General features: G+C 38.4%; 1 protein-coding gene across 2 annotated transcripts in view; it reads right to left on the bottom strand.

Moving 5' to 3' along the window:
* Angpt1 (angiopoietin 1) overlaps window positions 1-24,063 on the bottom strand; it is a 252,824-nt gene that overhangs the window by 95,201 nt on the left and 133,560 nt on the right. For both annotated transcript variants that reach the window (XM_036209059.1, XM_036209058.1), the window contains exons 2-3: window positions 10,845-11,000; window positions 149-270 (exon numbers count right to left, since the gene is read on the bottom strand). In XM_036209059.1, coding sequence (XP_036064952.1) covers window positions 149-270; window positions 10,845-11,000 — 278 coding nt within the window. The remainder of the gene's footprint in view (window positions 1-148; window positions 271-10,844; window positions 11,001-24,063) is intronic.

Below are 24,063 nucleotides of genomic sequence, written 5' to 3' on the forward strand. Positions count from 1 at the left end.
AGGCCTCCTTGTGGACACACTGGCTACATTTCTGCCTTCCTCCCTTCTTGTGACTTTGTGCTTTAAATTACCAAAACACAGATCCCAGTGAGCTGGAGGATCTAAAGATGTGTAGATAAAAATGTTTTTAGGGTACAATAATCCTTACCTGTTTTTTTCATGAATCTTCAGAATTTCGTTTGTCTGTTGGAGAAGTTGCTTCTCTAACTTGTAGGTTGATAATGAATTCTCTAGTAGTTGTATTTCAAGTCGAGATGTTTGGTTTAGTACCTTGAAATAGTTTTTAAAAACCAAATGTCAGTCACAAAGCAAGTAGCAGGGGAAAAAAATTGAGCATTTTAAAAATCATTTTTGTTCTTAATATTTTTCTAAGGGACTTAAGCACATGTTATCCAACCTATTAAGCAATGTATTGTAAATTAAAATTAAAATTGGAAGTGGACTAAATTCATTTGCATACTCAAGTTTTTATACCCTTACACCCTAGGATAACATTTCATGTATTTTATCTCCAAAATTTGTAAGTGAAAAATAAATTATTAATCCAAGGTCTTGATATTACAGGTTAGTTAGAAAAGTTAGGAGTTATATAAAATATACCTACTCAGACCTATTGCCTTACTAAATCCAATTGGAAAGGCAAACAACTCTTAAGACAGTCTGGAAGGACTTCTGACCACACATTTATTGGATGGCTGTTACAGCAGGGAGTCCATCCAAGAGAACTTCCACATGTTATCTCATTTACTTGACAGTATCATCCCTTGGCCATGTCATTTCATGAATGAGGACACTGAAGTCCACATTCACATAGGAACCATGTCAAGATGGGTTTCTAACCAGAGACTTTATTTGAATCTACACTTTAGAAAGAACCTGAAAAGATTTTTTTTTTTTTTTCAATACCAGTATCACATACAGGGTCTTGCTGTAAACATGGCAGCCCTGGAGTGCTGATCTCTCACTATGGTGGGCTTAAAGATGGGGTCTGTCTGAACCTTTTGAAAGTGTACTTGAGTTGAGCTATGGCTGCAGGGACTGCAAGGGAATGGGGTTCTGTGTCTGTAGTAATAGGACAGAGAAGGAGCTAGAACAGACGGGAGAGACAACTGCCTCAGGTCGCCATGGCAACCAAGCTAAAGCACACATTATACTTCTGTCGATTATTTCTGAGCGGACCGTTTTTTAACTCTAACATATTCCATAAACATTAGATGAGATTGTTATTATTCGTTCTTGGAGTGGCTTCAAATCCATAGCCCTGAAAATTTAATATACAAATGAATCATGGCAAGTTCAGCATTTTAAAGTACGAATGCCACATCTTACCACTTTCTACTCTTCTCTCATCACATCATTTCCCCTAGGCCAGGGACAGGGTAAGGTGAGTCAAGCCAGACTATATTTACTTTAAAGTTACTTTTCTGTTCCATGGGGTTTTTTAAAGGTTTTCAATAGTGCATTTTTCCTAGACACACATGAATTCAGCAATTGTGACAGCACACACAAGCTCAAGATGGACAGAGTTCCAGCACGGAGGGAGAAAAGTCGGCACGAAACCATGTACTAGTTACCGGCATTTGATGGCTGTCAGGAGAGTATGTTTTCTTTAATGGTGCTAGCCTGGTGGGTTGAGCACACTCAAGGGCAGGCTCTACTCCCAAGAGTAGTCATGCACCACAGAAGTGCTCTCAGTGGGGGAAAAGAAAACACAACTGAAGCTGGAGGCTCCTGAGGGAAAAGTGGAAAGGGAAGAGTTGTGGGAGGGTGAGTATGATCCGAATATGCAGTATGAAATTCTCAAAAAATTAGTACAAATGTTATTTTAAAAATCTATTCCTTATTACTTTATTTAAGGAAAAACAGAATTTCAAGAGCAAATGGTAGAGAATGTTAAGACTGGGGCTACATTCATCAAATTTTCTACCCAGGCCAGCTTTTGGTTTCTTTGTTTACTGGATGACCATTTGCAAATATTTGAAAGGAGGAGTGAAACACTCTGCATTTGTGTGTGTGTGTGTGTGTGTGTGTGTGTGTGTGTGTGTGTGTGTGTGTGATTGAACAGTACCTGGCACAGAGAAGACACTCAACATTTGTTTATGAATAAAAAGCAGGCACGCCATCTCACAGAATTAAACCCATTGTTCACTGATACTTCAAACCTACATTTGCTTTTCTTTACCTTGCTCTCTGAGAGCATGTGGGCTGGTTGGTTTTTGTCAACTTGATACAAACCTAGACATATTTAGGAAGGGTGACTCTTAATTGAGAAAGACTGGGGAGGAAGGTATCCCACCCTAGGGAAAGTGTTCCCAAGAGCCATTTCATGCACCTGGGATAAGTCCTGGTCCCACTGCCAGGGGCTTCCCAAACAGACCTAGCCACATAACTGTCACCCACATTCAGAGGGCCTAGTTAGGTTCCATGCATGTTCCCTAGCTGGGAGTCCATGAGCTCCTACCAGCTTGACACAAGGGGAAGGGGCTTGGCTCTGCCTCAATATAGTATGCTAGACTTTGTTGATTCACCTAGGGAGGCCCTACCCTCGCTGAGGAGTGGATTGGGGGTGGGATTGGAGGAGGTAGGGGGGCACAGGACAGAGGGAGGGAGGGAGAACTGGGATTGATAAAATGAAAATAAACTTTTTAAAAAAAATAAATAGTTTTAAAAAAAAAGAAAAGATGGAGGAGGAGTGGATGGGGAGGGGGGCATGGGAGGCAGCAAGGAGGGAATGGAAAGAGAAGAGAGAGGGGAAACTGTGGTCAGTATGTAAACTAAATGAAAAATCTTAATTAATTAAGTTAAAAAAAAAGATTGACCTAGAGGGAAGTTCAGTGAAGTAGTACCTTGACTAACACAGGGTGACTCCTCAGCAGGTGGTCTCAGATGGTATATGAAAGCAGGCTGAGCAACCCTTGTAAAGCAAGCCAGTAAGCAGTGCTCCTCCATCCATGGCCTCTGCTTCTGTTCCTGCCTCAGGGTTCCTGCATGAGTTCCTGCTCTGACTTCCCTTTGTGTGACCTGAGAGTTTGTAGGATGAAATGATCTCTTCCCTGAGTTACTTTTGTCAAGGTCTTTTATCACAGCATTGGAAACACTAAGACACACTTCCTGATACACTCAGACCAAATGTTTTGCTTACACATCATTCTCTGTGTTCCCTGGAAACAGAATGGAGTCATCATCTGAAATTGGCCATGAAGTTGCCTATATCTAACTCTTACAACTATGGCTGCTATTAATCTGTTCTCTTATTCTCCTTTGCCTCTAGTCTACACTATCACAGAGCAATGGATCTTTTGTAATAACAAGTCAGATTGTGACATTTTCTATGTTGGATATGCTAATGGATCCTCTCTGCAGGTAGTTTACATTTCAAAGAACTTGTGTGGTCCACAAGGCTGTGTGAGATCTGAAGCCTGCTAACTTCTTTTATGTCACTCTCGCCACCCACCTGGCTCATTATGATCTCATTCATTCAATTTGCCAAATTCTCTTTCACTTTAGGACATTTGTACCTGCACTTCTGTCTGGCTAGAATTCCCATCTCTCAGATGCAGAACTAGCTTCTTTTCATATTCAAGACATGCTCGGGCTATGTTCTGCCATGCCTAGGAAAACTTCTACCCCCATGTTCTCCATCAGTTCATTCCATCTTCCATTCCTTCTGGAACCTCCACTATTGAAGATAATCCTGTTTCTTCACTCATGTGGTGATTTTCTACCACACTATGACGTCCATTACACAGGGCCTACATTTCTGTGTCCAAAGTCCTCCAGTATAAAGTCAAGAACACATGCTGACAGTGAACAACGGGCTGTTTGAAGTTAGATAAAAATCATGGAAGGTACCAGCCCCACCTTAGTAGTTAGACTCTTACAGCCCAAATCTAAAGAGTTATCTGACATGGAAGAAGGAAGCTGACCAATCTTCAAGATTGACCAGGATAAGTGCTGGTCAACTCAAGCCAGTTTTAAGCACAAATACCATGCCCTTCTCTTTTCTCATCATCTTGATTCCAATGCTGCTTTATTTCAAGTCTACCACTGATGTTTGCAAATAGGCTTGAAGTTCAAAGCTGGGCATCCAAGGGAACTGTAGAAAACTATGATAAATTGACCACTGCCTTGCATGTGTCTATGGAACTTGCTGCTGGCAATAACTGAAGTATTCCATTAAAGTGACAAAAGACATTTCCTTCTTAACTTAAACACATCCCAAAAGCACATCTCTGGGAAAAAATAAAGTTTAAGAGGAAAGAAAAAAAATTAAGAAAGGAAAGAGTGAAGAAAATATTCAGCAAGTCCCCAAGGACTGGTGTCAAAGCTTAAATTTCCCAGAGTATGCCGTGGAGAAAGGACAGTGTATGCTCTGAAATGGGGGACTTACGCCATTTAAAGCGTTTAGCACTTTCTTAAAAAAAATAAAAATAAAAAACAGTAAGTATTCATTTTACAGAGAAAGTGAGCTAGGGAATTTTAGACAGCCTTTTTTAATACTTGTAAGAGTATTTCATTTAAAATCCACACTAACCAAAGGAGAGCACAGCAACCACAAAGGAAATCTCTTTGCACAGCACTTGGCCTTGAACAGTCTTCCCCCCAGGCACATGCATGCTATTGATTTCATTATCTTTTCAAATAAAGCAAAGGTAACAACATATGATGTAATTAGATGCTAGGGTAGTGTGGAAGCTGATCAGTACATGAAGAATGGGAGCTATAAATTCACTGCTTAGCAATATCAGTGAAGTAAGTTTTTGGTCAATAAGAGACAATGTGATCAAGAATCACCCTTTGGGTTATTCGTTTTCATCATAGAGAGAAAGTGAGCATTTGAGATGGAGTGATAGGGAAGCTACTACCCTGACTGCATCCAGACCTTCCATCCCTGAGAGCATGCTGGTGATCTGTCTTTTTGCCTCCTGATGAGATGCCACATGAAATGATCAACAGTTCCATAAAGTAACCATACTGCTCAACTCAGCTCAGGAAATTCTTTATACATAGTAACTTCTAGTTTAAAGAAACTATGAGTTATGGGAAAATAAATCAAAAGACATGGCAAATAAATACTTGGGCAATCCCAGAATATGAGAGGTTGTCAAAGGATTGTCCTAGTTTCTTTAAAATATTATTCATTAGTAGGGAGGGGAGCAGAAAGTAAAAAATAGACTCAAGTTCAGTGAGACCACCAAACCTGGAAAATAAATTACCTTCAAAATTACTGTGGAAATTAAGGAACCTTGAACAAATATTGTTTTTACAGGTCATGTTATGATAATATACATTTAAAACCATATGAAAATTGTGAATTATTATATTTATGCCATATAATATGTGCATATTAACCATATATATTAACATTTATAATATTTATAGTAACCTTGTCATATTTGATTATTCATATATTAAATACTAATATATTCTAATTACACCCTACAGTGTAACTCTGTGCCGTATTTATAATATTATAACTGCATTTGGCTGTGAAGTTTGGTGCATATAGTGCCTTTTAACAGAGGCAGACATTGTAGGGTAGATTATCTTGTTCATTAGAGCTAACTACATAGCTCTTCTGAATTTGGAGTCTCCATTCTTCCTGGAAGCTCCAATAACTAAGGACAGATTCCTCTGCCTAAGAAAGATGACCTCTTGGTCCATAAGTACTGCTATGGAATGTTCTCTTTCCAGTCATCAGTTGGTCTTTCAGTTTGTGGCTGCTGATGACATCGGATTTTTCCTTCATATTTAATTAATACATTAAATTATTACAATAGTGCAGGAAGGGGCTACATTTCCCATGCTCTTCAGAGTACAGAAAGAATATACTGATATTGGCCTGATTTCTTCTCCAGTCACATTTTTTTCAGTAGATTACTTTTCTTCTAAGTCATATTCTAGGCCATCAGCTACTTTAGCATATACATTGCTATCAACCCACAGCCTTGGGTTAAGATACAAATACATTATGATTAGGGTTTATTAATTACTTAACTAGTCCTTATTGAGGGTTTGATATATATCCTGTCCTGTTACAAATCCTAACAATAAAGACTACAAAGAGAAAGAGAAAGAGCATCCTTGCTTTCTACTTAACACACATATGAAGAGTTCGTCAGACTTCTAGTAAAGGTCCAGATAGTAACCATCTTAACTTGGTGAGCTGTCATTATTTGGATGTGAAATGCTCCCAAAAGGCTCATGTGTTTGAACATTTGGTCTGCAGCTGGTGATGTTGTTTTGGGAAATTAAAGAACCTTTATGGGTTGGGGTCTCAATGGAAGAAATGGATCCCTAGGGAGCAGGCCTTACGGTTTGTAGCTTGTCCTGGTTGTAACCTCAGATCCCTCTGCTCTCTGAGGCAGTGAAATGTGAGCATTCCCAGCTACACTCCTGATGTGGCCTTCCCCCACATTATGAATTTTGTACTCTCAAACTGTGAGCCAAACTCAGTTCTTACTCCCTTAAGTTGCTTTTGTTAGATGTTTCATGAGAGTAATGAGAAACAAATAAACAAACAAACAAAACACCTGATATACAGGCCATATTGTCTTTGCTATATCTCTGGTATAACCTGCTATGAGAAGTGTAAAGCAATCATAGACAGCATATGCATGGATAAATGTGGCTGTATTTAGTACAGTTTTAGAAAAGAATGTCCAGTCAAATTTAAGCTGTAGGCCAGAGATTTCTGAACCTTCTTCCAGTGGCTTATACAAATTAATTACAAATGTATTTTCTATATAAGATCCCTAGCTAATTTATTTCACCATCATTTCAGCTAGGCCAAGGTTAAAAGTTTATTAAATAATACTCTCCTCAAGTTAAAGAAATACAGTTCAATTTTTGGGGCTGACCTTTGATAGTAGACAGAAGAGGAAATTTACTATTGCCTAGAGAAATGTGTTCATTGAAGAGCCTACTTATGAACTGCTGTAAATTTCTAACTGTGCTGTTGTGAACCAAACAACAGTTGGAGTGGTCAGCGAACTCTGAGACACAGAAGAAGTGGAGTTAAATGTGCAGAGAATTTATTAGAGCAAATGTCTATGAAGGGAAACTGGGAATAAGTGGGAGGAGTCAGAAACAGCCTTCAGATTATGGTGCAGGCTTTATTCTAGTGAAGAAAAGAGGAAGGGAATGGAAGTCTCAGTCCTCAAGACAGCCATAATTATATTCAACAAGCAATGGGAAAAAAACTTAGCCAAAGTCATGTGTCAGCAAAGTTCTCAAGCTCCTGGGAACAAGACTAAGTACCCTGCCACAGTGAGTCATCGCTTAGAAATGGCTGTTGAGAACTGTGGTCTCTGTACCAATACCTGAAGGGTTTGAGAGCACAGCAGCTGGGGTCACTGCTCAATTATCCTCCCCACAACAGCACACTGAAAAGGTATGCTTTCAATATGACAGAAAGTGAAAGGGAATTGATCTAGAGGCTTTTTACCACATTAACTCAAAGTCACTGGACATAAGGACTGCTTTAGGTATTAGTGCAGTCTACAAATCACTTATTGGAACATCTTGCATCATGGAAATATGTAAAATAGATTGGTTCAAATGTGATTAAATTCGTTTTTTAATACTATAGTGCTGGCACTTATTGGAGACTGAAGGAAACTTGAGATGCCCGTCTGAAGAACTTCCCTATGGTTGACACAGCTGGCAGCTGGCATGGGCAGCACTAACACCATAGTGATGAACTCACTGGCACATGAGAGAGTGGTGTGAGTGGGTGGGCTTGCCATTCCCACCAGCAGGAAGGCAGCGGCAGCTTCATTGCCTACAGGAGACTGCTAGCAGCTGAGACTACTGCACTAGCTTGCTTGCTCTGAGGTAAATCTTGTTCTGTTCTTGGAACTATTGACATACTCCCAAAGTCGTAGAGAAAAAGCAGAAGCAGAGGAGAGAGACTGACATTGGTAGGAAGATGAGCATGTAGATTTTGATGTCAAACTCTTTAACTTTAAATTCTCAACCTAATATTCACTAATTCTTTCATCTGAGCCAACTTTCTGCATCACTGTTTTGGTTTTTTCATCTTTAAAAAATGAGTGAAAATACTACCTATGTCTATAGAATATATTTGCTGGTTAATATATGTGTAAGATTGCTAAAACCCAACCAAGGAGATGATTAAAAATAGGTTTAATTCAGTTTGTTGATCCGATAACTCCCTATACACCAAATTTGCCTGAGGAAAAAGTGAGAAGGAGAATATGCAACAGAAGGACATGGAGAATTCCTGATCTTAACTCCTTTATACAAAAGAGGAACTTGAAGGAAAGGAGCTGCTGGGTAAGACTGATAAGAGCAAGTGGTGTTCTGCTGAGCTGTGGAGAAAGAAAAGGCTTTCTCTGGTGTGGATTTCTCATTATCACCCCATGGCCAGCAAGGTTTTTAGGTGTGCTCACCATGCCACGTTTGTTCTGATTATAATGGTCATTGAAAGTAGGGGTCCTTTATGTCCTGCAGCAAAACCATAGTCCGCCCCCTCCTGTGAAAGTGCAAGTCTAGAAGGTCGACAGAGGACTAGTAAGCAATAAGTAGCTTATCTTTATAACATCATCCATCACGTGAGAGCTGGGGCACACAAATGGGGCTAAGCCATTGCTATATGATCCTCAAATACTGAACAGCCTGAAGTCAGTTTTAGGAAAAGCAAAATATAAAGGTGTTTAGTCAAGTTAGGTGAATGTCAGAGCAAAATACAAGAACAAACCTGGACAGAGCAGAAGGTTGCTCTACCTTGTAAGTTCTTAGAAATGAATCACATATAAATGCACTAAGGTTCTAGAAACCTGGACAGAACAGAAGGCTCCTCCAGCTTCTAAGTTCTTAGAAATGAATCCCATATTCATTTTGTAAACTGGACCCAGCATCAAGCTTGGGTACACTTAAGTGGTTATGTTGAAGCCGATATGTCCTGTCTCAATAGTCCAAATATACACCATGTGGATACACACTTGCTTAAACAAAGGCTTGGAGCATAAATATCAATGACCGTAAGATGTTCAAAGGGAGATTACAAGACTACAAAGGTTTCAATTTGTAAAGTAGAGCACCGTCTGTCTAGTTGCCTCTTGTTGATAATTCTGAAGAGTTTGCTATTTTTTTTTTTTATTTTGTCTGTCTGAACAATGTTCTTGCTTTAATCTAATAAGCTTTAATTGGTCTTTATGATGAGTTTTTACTGTTCCACACAGTTTTATTTTGTCTTTATTCTTGACTTTTCTTTCAAAAAGTACATATCTCCCAGCCTTTAGATTGCAAAACAAATTTTACTTCTAAAAACTTGTACAGCATCCATCTTTACAGTTTGGAGATTAAAATATTAATGAAGGTATCATTTTCCTCCAGCACTTTCTAAGTGAGAGGAGAACAAAAACAACCCCAGAGGAAGTTTAGAGGACATAAAAATAAAGGTTGTATGTGTGCACACGTGTGTGTGTGTGTGTGTGTGTGTGTGTGTGTGTGTGTGTGTGCTAGAGTCCTTTTCTTCCACCATATGAGTTCTGAGACTAGAACTCAGGTCCTTAGGCTTGGCAAAAAGCACCTTCTCCTGCCAGTGTTTTAGGATTTGAACTTATAAAAATGTTTGTAACAGCTTTCTGACTTAAATAAAGAGAAAAATACAGTCTTATTACATGTAATACATGAAACAGATATTGTATAGGTCAGCTTGGTTGCTTTATGTGATAATAAATGAGTCAATAAATATTGTATTATTTAGTTATGAGATAGAGTTTCCATTCCCTATACTCCATGTGGATCTGATAATGATCCACAGGGAGGAGGAGGGGAGTATTTTCCAAAATCTGTACGATTTATTCATCCAATGTGATAAACATTTAAGTTCTGATTCCATTAGTTGATAGTTAGTATCATTAATCAATGGAATAGATATGAGGACTCTGGAGTTGGAGTCCCGAATTCTATAATTATGTTAGTAAGAGAGATCAGTGCAACTTCCTCACCTATAGGCTTTAAGTGGCTCCATAAATGTGTTTTGTATTGAGGCACCCTATATTTTAGATAATATGCTTTATCTATATACATTATCTCCATTATTTTTTCTTTAAATATAAACATATAATCTGCAAAGTCACTGACACAGATTAAATAAAATAGAAACAGTTCACCATTTTTGCATCGGCATATTTACCTGCAGAACTTTTTAGCCTTGAGAGAAATCAGGTACATTGGAACAGGGTCACCCCCATTAAGTTCAGAATGTTAGTACAGTGGAGTAACAGTCGCTATACCCACAGCACTAAGAGATCAAGTAATGCTTCAATGTGACATTTACTAGTATATTTATGACAATGATAATTGAAAAGCATCCTTACACTTTACTGATTTCTACTCAAATATGCAGGTCTATGCAGACTCGTGTTCACGAGATTTTCCTTTCAATCCATTGAGTGCACAAGACCACTGCGGATGCCACTATCACTAGAGCATTAACCCCCCTCCCCTGAGATAAAGCGAGGCAGGTCAGAAAGCTCTTCAAAGGCAGCAGTTAGACCCACATAGCTATTTTGTATGACACAAGTCATATCAGTTGGTAGCTGCAGTGTTTGTTTAAACTTAATGCTGATTAGGTTTTCGTAGCTGCTCTGTTTTTGCAAACACATACAAAGCTAAATATACTCAGCCTCATTAATGCAAAAAAAGCATGCATATCTTGTCAAGCACTCATTGTTGTTATTACCAATAAACAAAAAAATGTATGTTTCCCCAAGCCTCACACTGAAATATGCTCTGTGTTTATGGAGTAAACAAAATAATAACTTCAAAATAATCTTCTGGTTGAGAATGTGACTCTGGCCTTGGGGACATACCTGGGTCTCAACATCTGTCAGTTTTCGGGTCTGCTCTGCAGTCTGAGACAGGAGGCTGGTTCCTATCTCAAGCATGGTGGCCGTGTGGTTTTGAACCGCATTCTGTTGTATCTGGGCCATCTCCGACTTCATATTTTCCACAATGTAATTCTCAAGCTGCAAGAGATAAAGGAGAAGGCATGCTGGATTATAAGCAAAGCCTCCCTGTTTGGGGCATGCAGTATTTACAATGACAAAACAAGACACAGCTGGCAAAGCGGCCATCTGGCAGAGATCCTCTGCATGTCCCAGAGTTGAGGAATGGAAGCCGGAGCACACACCAATCCAACTGCTAACAAACTCTTGCTAGACAGACACATATGCATGAGAACCACAAATCACAAGGAGAAATTTCACTGGGATCCCACTTTCTTGTTGTGGACATGATCTCATTTAACCCTCACAGCAAGGATGTGGAGGAGGCAGTTGGTTGAGTTCTTTTTTATTTTATAGCCAAGGAAACAGAACCGGAAAGAGCCAGTAATAAAGCCCACGGTTACCTAGCAAGAATGCAGGTGATTTAGCAAATAATTTAAAGGTAAATCTTACTGCTTTGGTCTTTTGATTATACCATGCTGACTACTTACCTCAGAAGAATTCAGCATCCTGTTTCGATTTCCTAATGATAAAAAGCAGGTTGTATTGCGAGCATGAGACAGGGGTAAGAGGAGGGCTGGTCCGCATGAAAGAAAGCATTCAGAAAATACTGAAACATCAGGAGTGATGTATGATATATGCTGCAGAGCCTGAGAGCTGGCCTTCACCATACTCCATACTCCTTTGAAAGCTCAAAGAGAAGGTAATGAACGTGCAGTTCATAAAACACCATTTGTCCTTCTCGCCTGGGTAACATTTATTCCTTTATGATACCATCTCAGAGAACACAATGACCATAAAATAGATGGTACCATGGGGGCCAACAAAAATTATTAAGTGACTGACTATGGGGTGGGGGTGGGGAGCTTGTTAGGCACCTGGGAGAACGAAACAGCATAGGCATTGCTTAAAGAATGCACAAGAAGCCAGCCCCTCCCTGTCAGTGCTCTTAACTCTCCACGACTGCTGTGTGGTGACTGTATTTTATTACCCAATTTCTCATATGAGGAAACTACATCCCAGAGACATCAGGTCCAAGGCCACACACCACACAAACAGTCAGACTTGGACTTGAGTACTGAAGCCCTTAACTCTCATACAAACACTTTTAACCGCTTGGTAGCTCTGCCAAGTCATGCTTAGCAAGCTGAGTTTGAAATCATTAACAGCTACATGGCTTTTACTGATTCAGTGAACTCTAATGCATCCATATTGTAAGTTCCATAGCATCATTATCATGTAATAAGTAGTCTAAGTGTAAAATCCCCTCTGAAATGTTGGCAGTTGCCTTTCTCACACCAGCCATTGCTTATTTCTACTTATCTAACTTGACTCTAGTCCAGATGAGCAAAACCAAAACCAAACTTACATTATGGTTGATGAATTTTGAATTTATTTTTTATCAATATATGTGACAACCCTCTTTCACAACAAATGCAAAATAAATCATAAAATATCTGAAAGTTACTTTAGCAAAATATCTGGCCTCGCCAAATCCTGGATTTATTCTCATTAAATTACCCCATTTCACAGCCAAAAACTGGTAGAGGACCAGAGGCTAGGCCAGAGCAGTTAAAGTCTCATTTGGGATGCATATTCCTAATGATAACAATTCTCTGTCTTTTGTGAAATTATCTTTGCCTCTTTCAAGAACAAGTGCTGTGGGTAGAGTTAATCCACCGTTTCTAGAGTATGTTCATGTTTGAACATGGAAATCTACAGTGTTCTGCCTTTAGTTTGCCATGAGAGCGTTCACAAAGGGAAAGGTATAGTAAGCCACATCCTTAAGCCTCAGTTTCAGAATTCTTCACAAGAGAACTTCATTTGACTCTGAGATTCTTATACTGGCAACGTAGATGCCTGGTACTGTCGATGTTCAATTTTGCCACCACAAAAACAAAGCCAGCCTAAGGAAAGCAATCTAGGGAAAAAGGTCAGTTAGAAAGCTGATGGATGGGGAAGCCAGGTGATACAGATAGATGAAATGTTGCAAGCCCCTGGATCCAGGCATGGTTTTAATCAGATTGACCTTTGGACATTCACTTGTAAGCTGCATGATCCAATAATCTCCCCTGAGCAGCCAACGTATTTTTTTTCTTCAATCACATTGATTTATGTTTTTGCATAATCAAAAGATTATTGGCCCACTACATATTATAGATGTGTAGCACGAGAAGCCTCTGACAGACAAACATTAGTAGTATGATCCTTTGTTGTCCAGGAAATTTGAGGCTTTTATGGATATTCTATAAAATGGCATGTGAGATTCCATTGTGAAGACAACAGCCATGTGTAGCTAACATTGATCAATTGCCTCTTGCCCGGCAAACATTGAACTAAGCTGGTTCTCTTTATGGGATAAAATCTCACAGTGTTAAACTCACAGAGATTTCCTGTGCTATGATGCTTTAAAGGTGGGACTGTGGAGGCTTAAGAACCCTGAAGTAACTTGCTTATGATCAAGCAACAACTTGACCATTCAAACTCCACATGCTGTTGTACTATTTTAGATTTTGGGTTTACAGTCTTAACCATTAATCTATCCAGCCAGGACTATCTGGGGACCATGTGTATTTTACATGTGACTCAAGATCCCTGATTGTTAAAACTGTGGGAGGAGGTTTTCAAAATGCAGATGAGGTAACTAAGGTAGTTATGAAGACAGTATATATTTGAAAAGCTCTCCCATGTAATGCTAATTCAGCTAAAGGAGAAGTGCTTTTTAAAACATGGTACATCAACTGAATGTACCAGGCTCTGCTGACTCCCCATGGGAGGCCTTACTTTGATAGAGGAGGAAATAGTGGGGGTAGGGATTGAGTAGAAGGCTTGGGCAGGGCAGGAAGAAAGAAAAGAGGGGAATCTGTGGTTAGTATGTAAAATGAATTTTAAAAAAATTCTTAATAAAAAGAACATTGTTTGTAGAATGTGGTGATATTTTGTGTATGATCTAACAAATAAAGCTTGCCTGAAGATCAGAGGGCAAAGTCAGCCACTAGTTAGTCATAGAGGCCAGGCAGTGGTGGCACACACCTTTAATCCAAGCACTTGGGAGGCAGAGGCAGACAGATCTCTGTGAATTCAAGGTCACCCTGAGCTACACAAGATTTATCTAGTCTAAAAGAGAAACAGAGTCAGGCAATGATAGCACACATCTTTGATCCCAGCCCTTGGGATCTCATGCCTTTGCTCCCAGTACTTGGGAGGCACACATGCTTGCACGCCTTTAATCCCAGCACTAGGGAGGTGGAAACTGGAAGTGATATGGCTGGGCAGAGAAAGAAATATAAGATGGGAGGGGAGACAGGAGACAAGCCCCCTTCAGGCTGAGGTAAGAAGTCTTTCTCGTGTCAGGCTGCTCTGCTTCTCTGATCTTACAGCACTTATGCCGATATCTGGCTCCAGTTATTTATTAGTAAGACCAAGGAGAATTTGTGTTATAATAGAAGAACCACCTGTATGAAGACTGTTTATGTGAGGTCTGTCATTAAAGGAGGAACCAGTGCCAGATGCAGATTATTTGCATCACTAGCATATCACTTAAATCCCCTTTTTGACAAATAGGAAAAAGACTTCCTCAATTTAAAAAAAGTGAAGCTGGGATTTACATGCTATTCCAACCTTACATTTTTCACAAAATAGGGAGAGAAAAAGAATTACTGACTTGGGCAACGAAACTTGTACTAGTATGTTAGATTTCATAGTTTCAAGAAATTCAAATGATAATTTGACTACCTAAGTAAATTTTGCTTCATTGCATTATCTGCTTGATAATTATAAAATATTAGTTTTTTATACAACTGTCACATAGAAAACAGTTCCCAGTGTTTGTGTTGTTACAGACATGAAAATAATGACGGACTCCAGGCATTGTGGAGGAGGACACAGTAGGGCTACATCAAGTTTCAGCTACTTTGTGATCCTACTGACAAGTCAGGCATTGACCACCCTTCACTGTTGAGTTTCCTCTTCAATCCAGAACTTTAGATCATCAGATCAGAATGGCTGTTTCATGTCAGCATCCATTCTAACCACTGAGAGCCTCCCAGTTCGCCACCTCTGCTATAGAAGTAAAGTGGGTCTCCCACCCATACAGAAATCCTCATTTAAGCTTGCTGTGATGCATATAGCTCTAGTTAATTGTTTTTTTTTTAATCAAATGGGGCTGTTATCTCTAGCACTAACTGTCTTTTAGTGCATGAAGTAATGGCACTCTTAAGTAGTAAGAACCAGATGCCATTGATTTAAAGGCTGAGGGGGAGGCTGAGTCAAATATACAATGTGTGATGAATATGAAGCCTGCTTTCATCTTATCTCTGAACATTCCTCCAGGTACAGAACTGTTAAATCCATCTTGATGCTCCTGATCAGCTACGTCCAGGAACGATTTGAAACAAATTTGATTGTCTTCATTTATTCTCTATGGGCTCTGAAAATACATATTCACAGAAAATGATGACTACAGCAAGGCTTAATATTTTAAAAAACATCTGAGGGGTGATTTTAAGCTGAATGAGCTTATGTAAACAAGAGCTGATGAGTTATGTAAAGACACTTGAATGATAAAGTTCTTTGGTTTATCACCACATCACTGTCTGGACTCTAGAATTTTCTAAAGAATAGGCCAACAGGCTAGGAAGGGGATGTAAGATCTGGAATAACTAATGAAAGGAAATTCAATGATATTTTTAAAGAATGGAAGTTTATTTTAGCTTTGTGAAGTGATTTAATATTTATAATGGACATTCACACAGATCCTCTGCCTTGATTCTTCTACCAGCCCTACAGAGGGAAAGCTGGTTCTATTTGCTAGTTGGAGAAACAGAGGCCTTAGGTGACTTGATAGAAGTCAAAGCAAGCTGGCTCCCTCCCTCTTGATGTTCATCTATCATCATAGTTTTAGTCTCTGATCTCATTATTGACTGGATGATTAGTTTCACTGGTAGCTCATGGAGATTCACTCACTCGCTATTCATCTGGGCAAAATAGTATTGGAGGTTGATTGCTTAAACTCAGCTTCCCTATTGAGGCAGCCAAATTAATTTGAGATGGGCTGTGAGGTGCTAGGCCTAGGTATCTTGAGAGGTTCTTGCATCAGCTGTATCGATACAATTAACAAATCTCATTTGTTCTGCCGATTGTATTACTCACAAACTATGTCTACCATATCAAGAGGAAGAAACTGCATACTAAGCTTCTGGTAAAGTTAAATATGTACCAGGATTTATCAATATGTAGCTCATTTAACTCCTAACCCAAGCCTTGTTATTTTCTCATTTCACTAACGGGACTGAGGGAGGTACAGAAAATTGCTTAGGATCACACAAATGTTTATGGCTGAGCAATTCTATTGTTTTGAAAGAGGGCCAGAGTAATCAGCATATTTTACCCTGTGAATGAGGAAAATCACCCCTTAACCACCAACACACTGACACCACCATCATTGACAAATTATGTAGCATGTGGTATTCATGCAAGGAATATGTGAAGTGGAAGGCATAGAAATACTGGGGTGAAACTTGTCGAAGACAATTTTCACATTTGTAATTTAAGTAGTGCACACAAATTGAGGACTATTATATTCTAAGAAATACTACAGTTGGTGAAAAAGCACATATCTAGTCAGCTATAAGACAGTTAAGAGTATTTTAAAAGAAAAATCATTCTTTTATTTTTTTTAAAAACCAGGATTATCAGCAATTTTTAGCTTCTTATAAATTGTTTGTTTGTACTCAATGTCTAGTAGAGAAAAAGAGGCTGGTTGTTTTCCTTTGTGACAGCCTTGAAGACCTTACTGGACTCAAAATCCTTGATGTTCACAAGAAGATACTCAGTGAGATTATGGCATGTCTTATACATGGATTGCATTCTCCAGCATGTCTAGCCCTGAAGTGGCTCTTCACGTGACATGAACAAAGAAAATAACTCCTCCATGTAATTCCTAAGAAAACAACATTTTAAACTCTATAAAATCTGACAAAGGCGTGTTGGCTTAAATATGTTATGGATTAAGTAGACTCTCATTGAATCAGGGTGCATATGGTATTACTCAGCTATGGCCAAAGAACCATGAAACAAAATAGATGAGTAAATATGGGAAAACAATAAAAAGGTAAAGTAATTCAAAAAATGTCTTAAATGTTGATGGTAATATCTAATACCATCATTTCATAAAGCAATGGGAATATTGAAAATTCAGCTGTATCTAGGTTTATGGCCTTATAAAAAGAAATGGCTAAGAGCAACTACATTGTATGTAGGAATTTCTACTATTAGATCTCTAAATATACAACTTTTTTTTATTAAGTAAAGAATAATTATCTTCTTAGACAATAGATAATGTTTAGCTAAATTTTGAAACAAGTTCTCTGCTCTCGGTTTCTTTCTTGTCCTGTGCTTGGACACCAACTGGGTCAGTCTCTGAGGCCCTTAGGATAAGAGAGCCTCAACATTGTGATGGGCTCTGTGAACTCCACTTTATAGACACACAGTGAGAGAACTTACAGAAAACAAAGTGGTATATGTAATTAATGTCAGATACCAGGTTACAGACAATTGATGGTATGGGAAAGTCAGGACTACATTTGATGGTTGAGCCAATATCAGCCGTTATATTGTTGGCTTACCTCACATGTCTTATTAAACCCTGGTTCCTTGGTTTGCTTTATTTCTGCTGGTTCCTGGTTTGGATACCACATTTCAGAATGCTGGTGTTCATGCTCTCTACCCAAACTTTTCTTCCTGGAATTAAGGCTTTCTAGCTACTCCACAGTTATTGAGCACCCAGAACCTATCAGTTGATTCTCTTATGCATCACTCCACAAGTGGCAAAACCAGGAACTGAGCTTTGTAATTTTTCCAGCTTATTAGATCCCATGTAAGTTCAGCACAGTTCAAGCATGTGTGTGATAAGTGAGTCCTGGGAATTAAGCCTGTGCCTGATGGCACAAAGACAGGGTCCAGCCCAGTAGGAAACAAATGTGTAGGAGGTCAGGAGGTTACTGTGGGAGCCTACTTCTAACCATCTTCACTTCTTCAGGTAAACATACTCATATCTGCTTAAAGAGAATATATTCCAGGTTACTGATATTAAAATGTGAGTGGATATTTGTTCTATCACCCACAAAGGAGTATCAGCAGTATTGTGCTGAAACGTTAGGAGAAGACTTTGAGGGAATGCCACAAAATCCTGATGGATAGATCCTCTAGAAAGGACTTTTTGGTAATAGATATTTGAATGCATATTTTTGTGACTTTTGCAGTTGCCAAAGTCATATGTATTATCCAAGAATTGGACTAATACTTAGGGAGTCATTCTTCTTTTGTATAAACAAAAGAGATATGACCTGTGCTCAAACACTTTTTACAGGCATAGAACCTCTCTTTTACACCCTGCTTCTTACACCATGAAAATACCATAGTCAAGAAATTTTCAAGACATTAATGTCTGCTTGATTTTTTTCCTTTATATATTTTCAAAGGGAGATGATTTGTGAAAAGCATCTTAAGCCAGGAAGTAATCAGATATATGGAGTTTAATCCAAGGCCAATCATCAATTTACTTCACAATCTCAAGCAAGTTATTCAAATTAGTTGGGTTTAAGATCTTCATCTACTAAATAAAAGGCTCACCAATTATTTCAAATGTTTCCTGAAAGCTCTCATATAACTTCATTTAAAACGTTTGTTGTGAAGTATGAGTCTGCAAGATTTCAATTTAATTTATTATAGAAGAAAGAAGCAGGGATGTATCCACTTATGTCTGTAAAATGTGTCCTACCTATCCTTATTGGCAGTAAAGAAGCCACGACATCAGAAACACAATAGAAGAGCCCTGAATCAACTCTTCTGAGCAGACACATCTGTTTTAAGATAAAGAGGAAGAACAACTGAATCTCTTAATCCCCAGGCACCATTCTGTCCAAAAGACATCCATTGTCTTTTTCCTACACACCATGCCTTTCCTTCTATGTTTTTTCTCTCAGTGAAAAATACTATTCTACCTAGGCATCCTTCTGAGCCACAGGGACTCCTCTTGTCAATTCTCCATTTTCTCCAATCAATCTCTTGAAGGGAGCCTGGATCTGTGTTCCCATTTGCTCACTCCTGACATTATCCCTTTATCCTCACAGCCTCCAGCTAAGGTCAGACTCATCAATTTTCTTCTGGATCTGTTAATGACTACATAACTGGTCTCTTGACTCCAGCTTAGCTGTTCCCAATCCATCATCTGCTGTGTAACCAGAGGGGTCCATCTAAGTACAAATTTGTCCTTTTCTTCCAGTGTTTAAACTCTTTCAATGATGTCTACTATTTGCCATTCAAATTACATCTCTTTATCTGTATAGAAATTTTTTATTAATTAAATTTCTGTATGTGTAGTATGTATGTGTTGTACACACACAGACCTGTATGGGTGTGTGTAGAGGTCAAAGAGGGATGGTGGGTGGGCTATCTACCTTGTTCCTGGGAGGCAGGGTCTCTCATTTAATTTGGAACTAAATAGTATCTAACAATCTCCAGCCATCCTCCTGTTTCTGCTCCCCACAGCACTAGAGTTACAAATGTATGTGAAACCACACCTGGATTTTTTATATGGGTTCTGACAATTCAAACCAAGGTCTTCATATCCATTCTTACCCACTAAATTACCACCCAGCTAAATTACCTCCCTGACACTGTAATAGAAGTTTTTTGATACTCTGGAATCTGCTTTTCTCTTCCGACCTTGATCCTATGCTATGATACACCAAATCTCTAAGCTATATATAGTTCACTTTTTTTTTTTTTAACTACAATTTCTGGTCAACTGTATTTCTGTTCTCTTATACTAGATCCAGTTTTGAAAACTCCATTCAAGCTATCTCCTCGAAGAAATCTTTTGGGGATATCATAGTATACAAGTAAAAGACTAGCAAATTATAAAATGCACAAACAAATCAATATGAGGGGAAAATCCACAAGAATACCATTGAATTAATTTTGTTGCTGGTCATCTGCTTGTAGGCATGGGGCCTTTCCTTAAGTGGAGTTTACACACCCAGTAGGACTACAGTGGAGAAAACTGACTTTTCCTTTGCAAGTGGTTGTCAATTGTAGCTAGCTTCTTGGTTAGGGATGAAGATTGTGTCTCCTCCCCCTCTAAGCACTGAACCCCACCTGGCATGAATATGGTCTGTTCGTGCTGCTACATTCTCTGTGAGTTCATACATGCATCAGTCCTGTTGTGTCTGGATGACAGACACTGTTTCCTTGGCATCTTCCATCCTATTGGTTCTTACAACCTTTTCCCCTCCTCTTCCACATAGCTTCCTGAGCCCTGACAGGAGGGGCTTGATGAAGACATCCCATTAGGACTCAGTGTTCCAAAAGTCTCTCACTCTCTGACAACCATGTACACATCCCTTAATACTGCTTCTTTTTAAATGGGCCTGGAAACCTGAGGGTGGGAAATGAGAAAAGTCACCAAGAGGCTCTGACCACACATAGGGAACTGTGCTTGCTAAACCAACCTGTCTTTCCTAGTCAGCTCCTGGAATTTGCTCCTCCGGAAATCAAGAAATAAATCAGTAAGAAACACCAGGGCATGTAACTGAGGCCACACAGGGATGACAAGAAGTTGATGTTGCATTTTCAATATGATTCATGTACAAGGTACAAAGAGGTATTGTCCATATTTCCAAGAGTGCTAAGTATAAATGCATACACACACACACACACACACACACACACACACACACACACACACACACATTTATCCTTTGTGCATGTTTTTCTCATAGCCCCAACCTATGTCTATCTGGTTCTATATTCATGTTTGTTATGTTAATTTCTGTTTAGTTTGTTGTTGTTAAAGATCTAATGAAAATAATAAATGTATCACTTTCTTTGAAATATTTGGTGTAAAATTACACAAATTTGACTCTATATTTGAAGTGTGAGTGCTTCCTTTTTGGGTCTTGTTTTGTTTTTGTTTTAAAGAGAGAGAAAGAGCATGAAGGCAGGCAGAGAGATGGAGAATATGGGAGAAGTTGGGGAAGAGGAATTAATATGATTAAGTATATTATATGAAATTCTCAAAAAATAAAAACCTTAAAAAACACACATGTGAATTACTGAAACATTACATAGTAACTCATAAATATGTATAGTTTTTATATAACCACTAAAAATTTAAATATCAAAACTTCTAAAAGATTTTTTATTACTATAGATGATGTTTGTTAATTTTTAAAGGCAGGCCCAGAATGCTACCTAACAACCTAGAAATCCTATTCCCAAATTCTGAGTTTATATTTAGATGAAGAGAAAGAGGAGGAACCACAAAAATAACTTAGTGTGTGTTGTTTTCCTAACAATTAAACACACTATACAAAATCTATTCTGGCTTACTTAAAGAAAGGAAAGTTTCTGCCTTTGAACAACAGACCACCCACACAGACAATGGGTTATAGGGGATAGACAGGATAAAACAGACTCTGTACAGGAGGACTTCTATTTCTAAAAATCATCTACAAAATGCAAGCAACAGAAATGAAAATAATAGCTTAAGGTGGAAGTTTTTAAAGGAAATAACATTTCACGATCAACTACAAAATTTAACAGTCAGTAGATGATAACATATTCAATAACTGAATTGCATAAGCCTTCATTTAAGGATTTGTAGGTTTTTCAGAAATATCACTGGTAAGTAGAAAGCTGCCATCATTTAACTTTGGTATTTTATATGAAATTTAAATGGTATTAGCTCTTAAAGTCGAACTTCACTCCAGTACAATCTCCATGCTCACCCTTTTGACTTATGAGTTATTTCTTTTCTACTCATGCTACTTCTTTTCTTAAAATAAAATTCCCCATTATTGTCTTTATCATCCAAAATGTACCTTAAATTTATGAAGCTTCAAAATTCAAAGTGTTCTTTCTTCAACTTACATAGCCAAAACAAATGGTATAAATGCATGTGTGTGCCTTTGTTTGCATGTATTTTCTCCTACAATGTGGAAGTACTTAAATGGACTTGCAATAAGCCTGCACAGGCATAAAACTATCAGTGACATTATATATGAAACATTCCAAGGCATTATGTGTGAGGTCTAACTATTTCTCCCTTAGTCATAGTTTTGGTTAGTTCTTATTTAAATTACCCTTGAGAGACTAGGATGAAAATGGTCATTTAAAGAATAAAAGTAGGATAGTGATTGCTGACATCTTATAAATAAAATAAAAATCCCCATTTTTCCTCACTTTGATCAAAGGACTACAGACCCCAGGCATCATTATTTCATTCACACAGACAATTAGCTGCTCTGGTACTGTTTGTTTTTTAGTGTACTGTTGACTAGGAACTCAAGTTGACATTGTGGTGAATGAAGCGTGTGTGTGTGTGTGTGTGTGTGTGTGTGTGTGTGTGTGTGTGTGTATGTGTGTGTACCTGTATAGGCTGATAATTTTGCATTAGATAACCTTCCAAGCCCTCTTGCCTAAAGGTTGATTATCCCTCTCTTAGTAGCCATTAGAGGAAGGGCCTTGTGAGATTCCACCACCCATGTTGGTATGTCCAGCTGATGTTGTGATTTTGCAGGTCTGGTTTGGGCATCCTTATTGTTGGGATTTCATAGGTGGACTTACATGACCAATTTCTTCTGTCACATATAGAAAACAGTCTCACAGCAGATGTCCTGATCCCCTGGCTATTACAATCTTTCTGATTCCTTCTGTGATGTTCTCTGAGCCTTAGGTGTAGGGGTTGTGATATAGATGTACTACTATGGGCTTGGCAGAGTATTGTCATTTGTGGTCTGTATTTTGACCAGTTGTAGAATGCTGTAATGGTCTTCTCCTGCTTAAAAAAAGCTTCTTTGATGAAGGGTGAGAACTACATTTGTCTGTGGGCATAAGGATATTTAGAAATTATACTAGTTCAGGAAAGTGACAGTAGTCTGTTCTCCTATAGGAATATGACCTAAAAAGTCATGGTAGTTGGCTAGGTTTACAATATCAGGCATGAATTCCCTTTTACTGGGTGGGCCTTAAGTCTAATGAGAAAGCTGTTGGTTGCCCCCAAATATAAATGCCACTATTGTGACCTTGGGGATACTTTTCAAGTTGGTTTGTAACCATGACAGTTGTGTAGAACTATTCATTGCTTTTTTCCCCTTGGCAATGTGTGTATGTCCTTCTAGTATTATGAGAATTTGTCCTAAGGAAGAAGTCTTCCATATTAGGTCTAGCTTGAGTCCTGTCTGAAGTATGTGGTGACTTCAGAAACAGTCTTACCTTCAACTTCTAGGAGGCACCAAGGGCAATGGCAATAGCTTATATTGTGTTGGGAGTCTTCTTGGGTCCCCTAATCAACAACTCAGAGGGAGGTTTTCATGCCTTGTACTGGAGCTTTTGTTAAATAGTCTACAGCTCTTAGAGAGAGTATTTTCACCACATGTAGCTTAACTTCACTCAAAATATATGTATATGGTTTTAAATAAGCATAAAATTGCATGTTTGCTTATGGGTTTTTCAAAAATCCTTAATGTCGCATATTCCCCCGCCCTTCTTCATTCTCTGCATTGGCTTCCTTCCCTAGACATATTTTTAAAATCACATAGTGCCCATAATACATTATACAGAGCTACAACATATTTAGCAAATGGTTCATTTTGACATGTCTACTTTGCATATTTTATCTCCTAATAGGAAATAAAACATTGCATGGATGAGGAGAATGTCTTCTGCTCCTCAGCCAGAAATAATCTTTATTTTGAAGTTCAAGTCAGCTTTTTACTATACAAGCACATATTCCAAATAATATACCATAAAGTCTATTATATTTTTAACATTTACAAAAGTATTATTATTTGCGTGACTGATTGTAAGGCTTCTTCAAATGTTTTATTTTTAATCAACACTATGCTTTTTAGATACAGTAAGAATATTAGTTATATAACTTTATTATGAATTAAATGACTGAGTTAGGTTCAAAACTTCTGACTGTTAATAAAATATAGTTGTACCCTGACCCCTCTGGAGAGAATCACAAAGCCTTTGGGTTCATGGTATCCTGAATTCTATCTCAGATTCAAGAAAGAGA

This window comes from Onychomys torridus, chromosome 16, assembly GCF_903995425.1.
Source record: "Onychomys torridus chromosome 16, mOncTor1.1, whole genome shotgun sequence".
Classification (NCBI taxonomy): domain Eukaryota; kingdom Metazoa; phylum Chordata; class Mammalia; order Rodentia; family Cricetidae; genus Onychomys; species Onychomys torridus.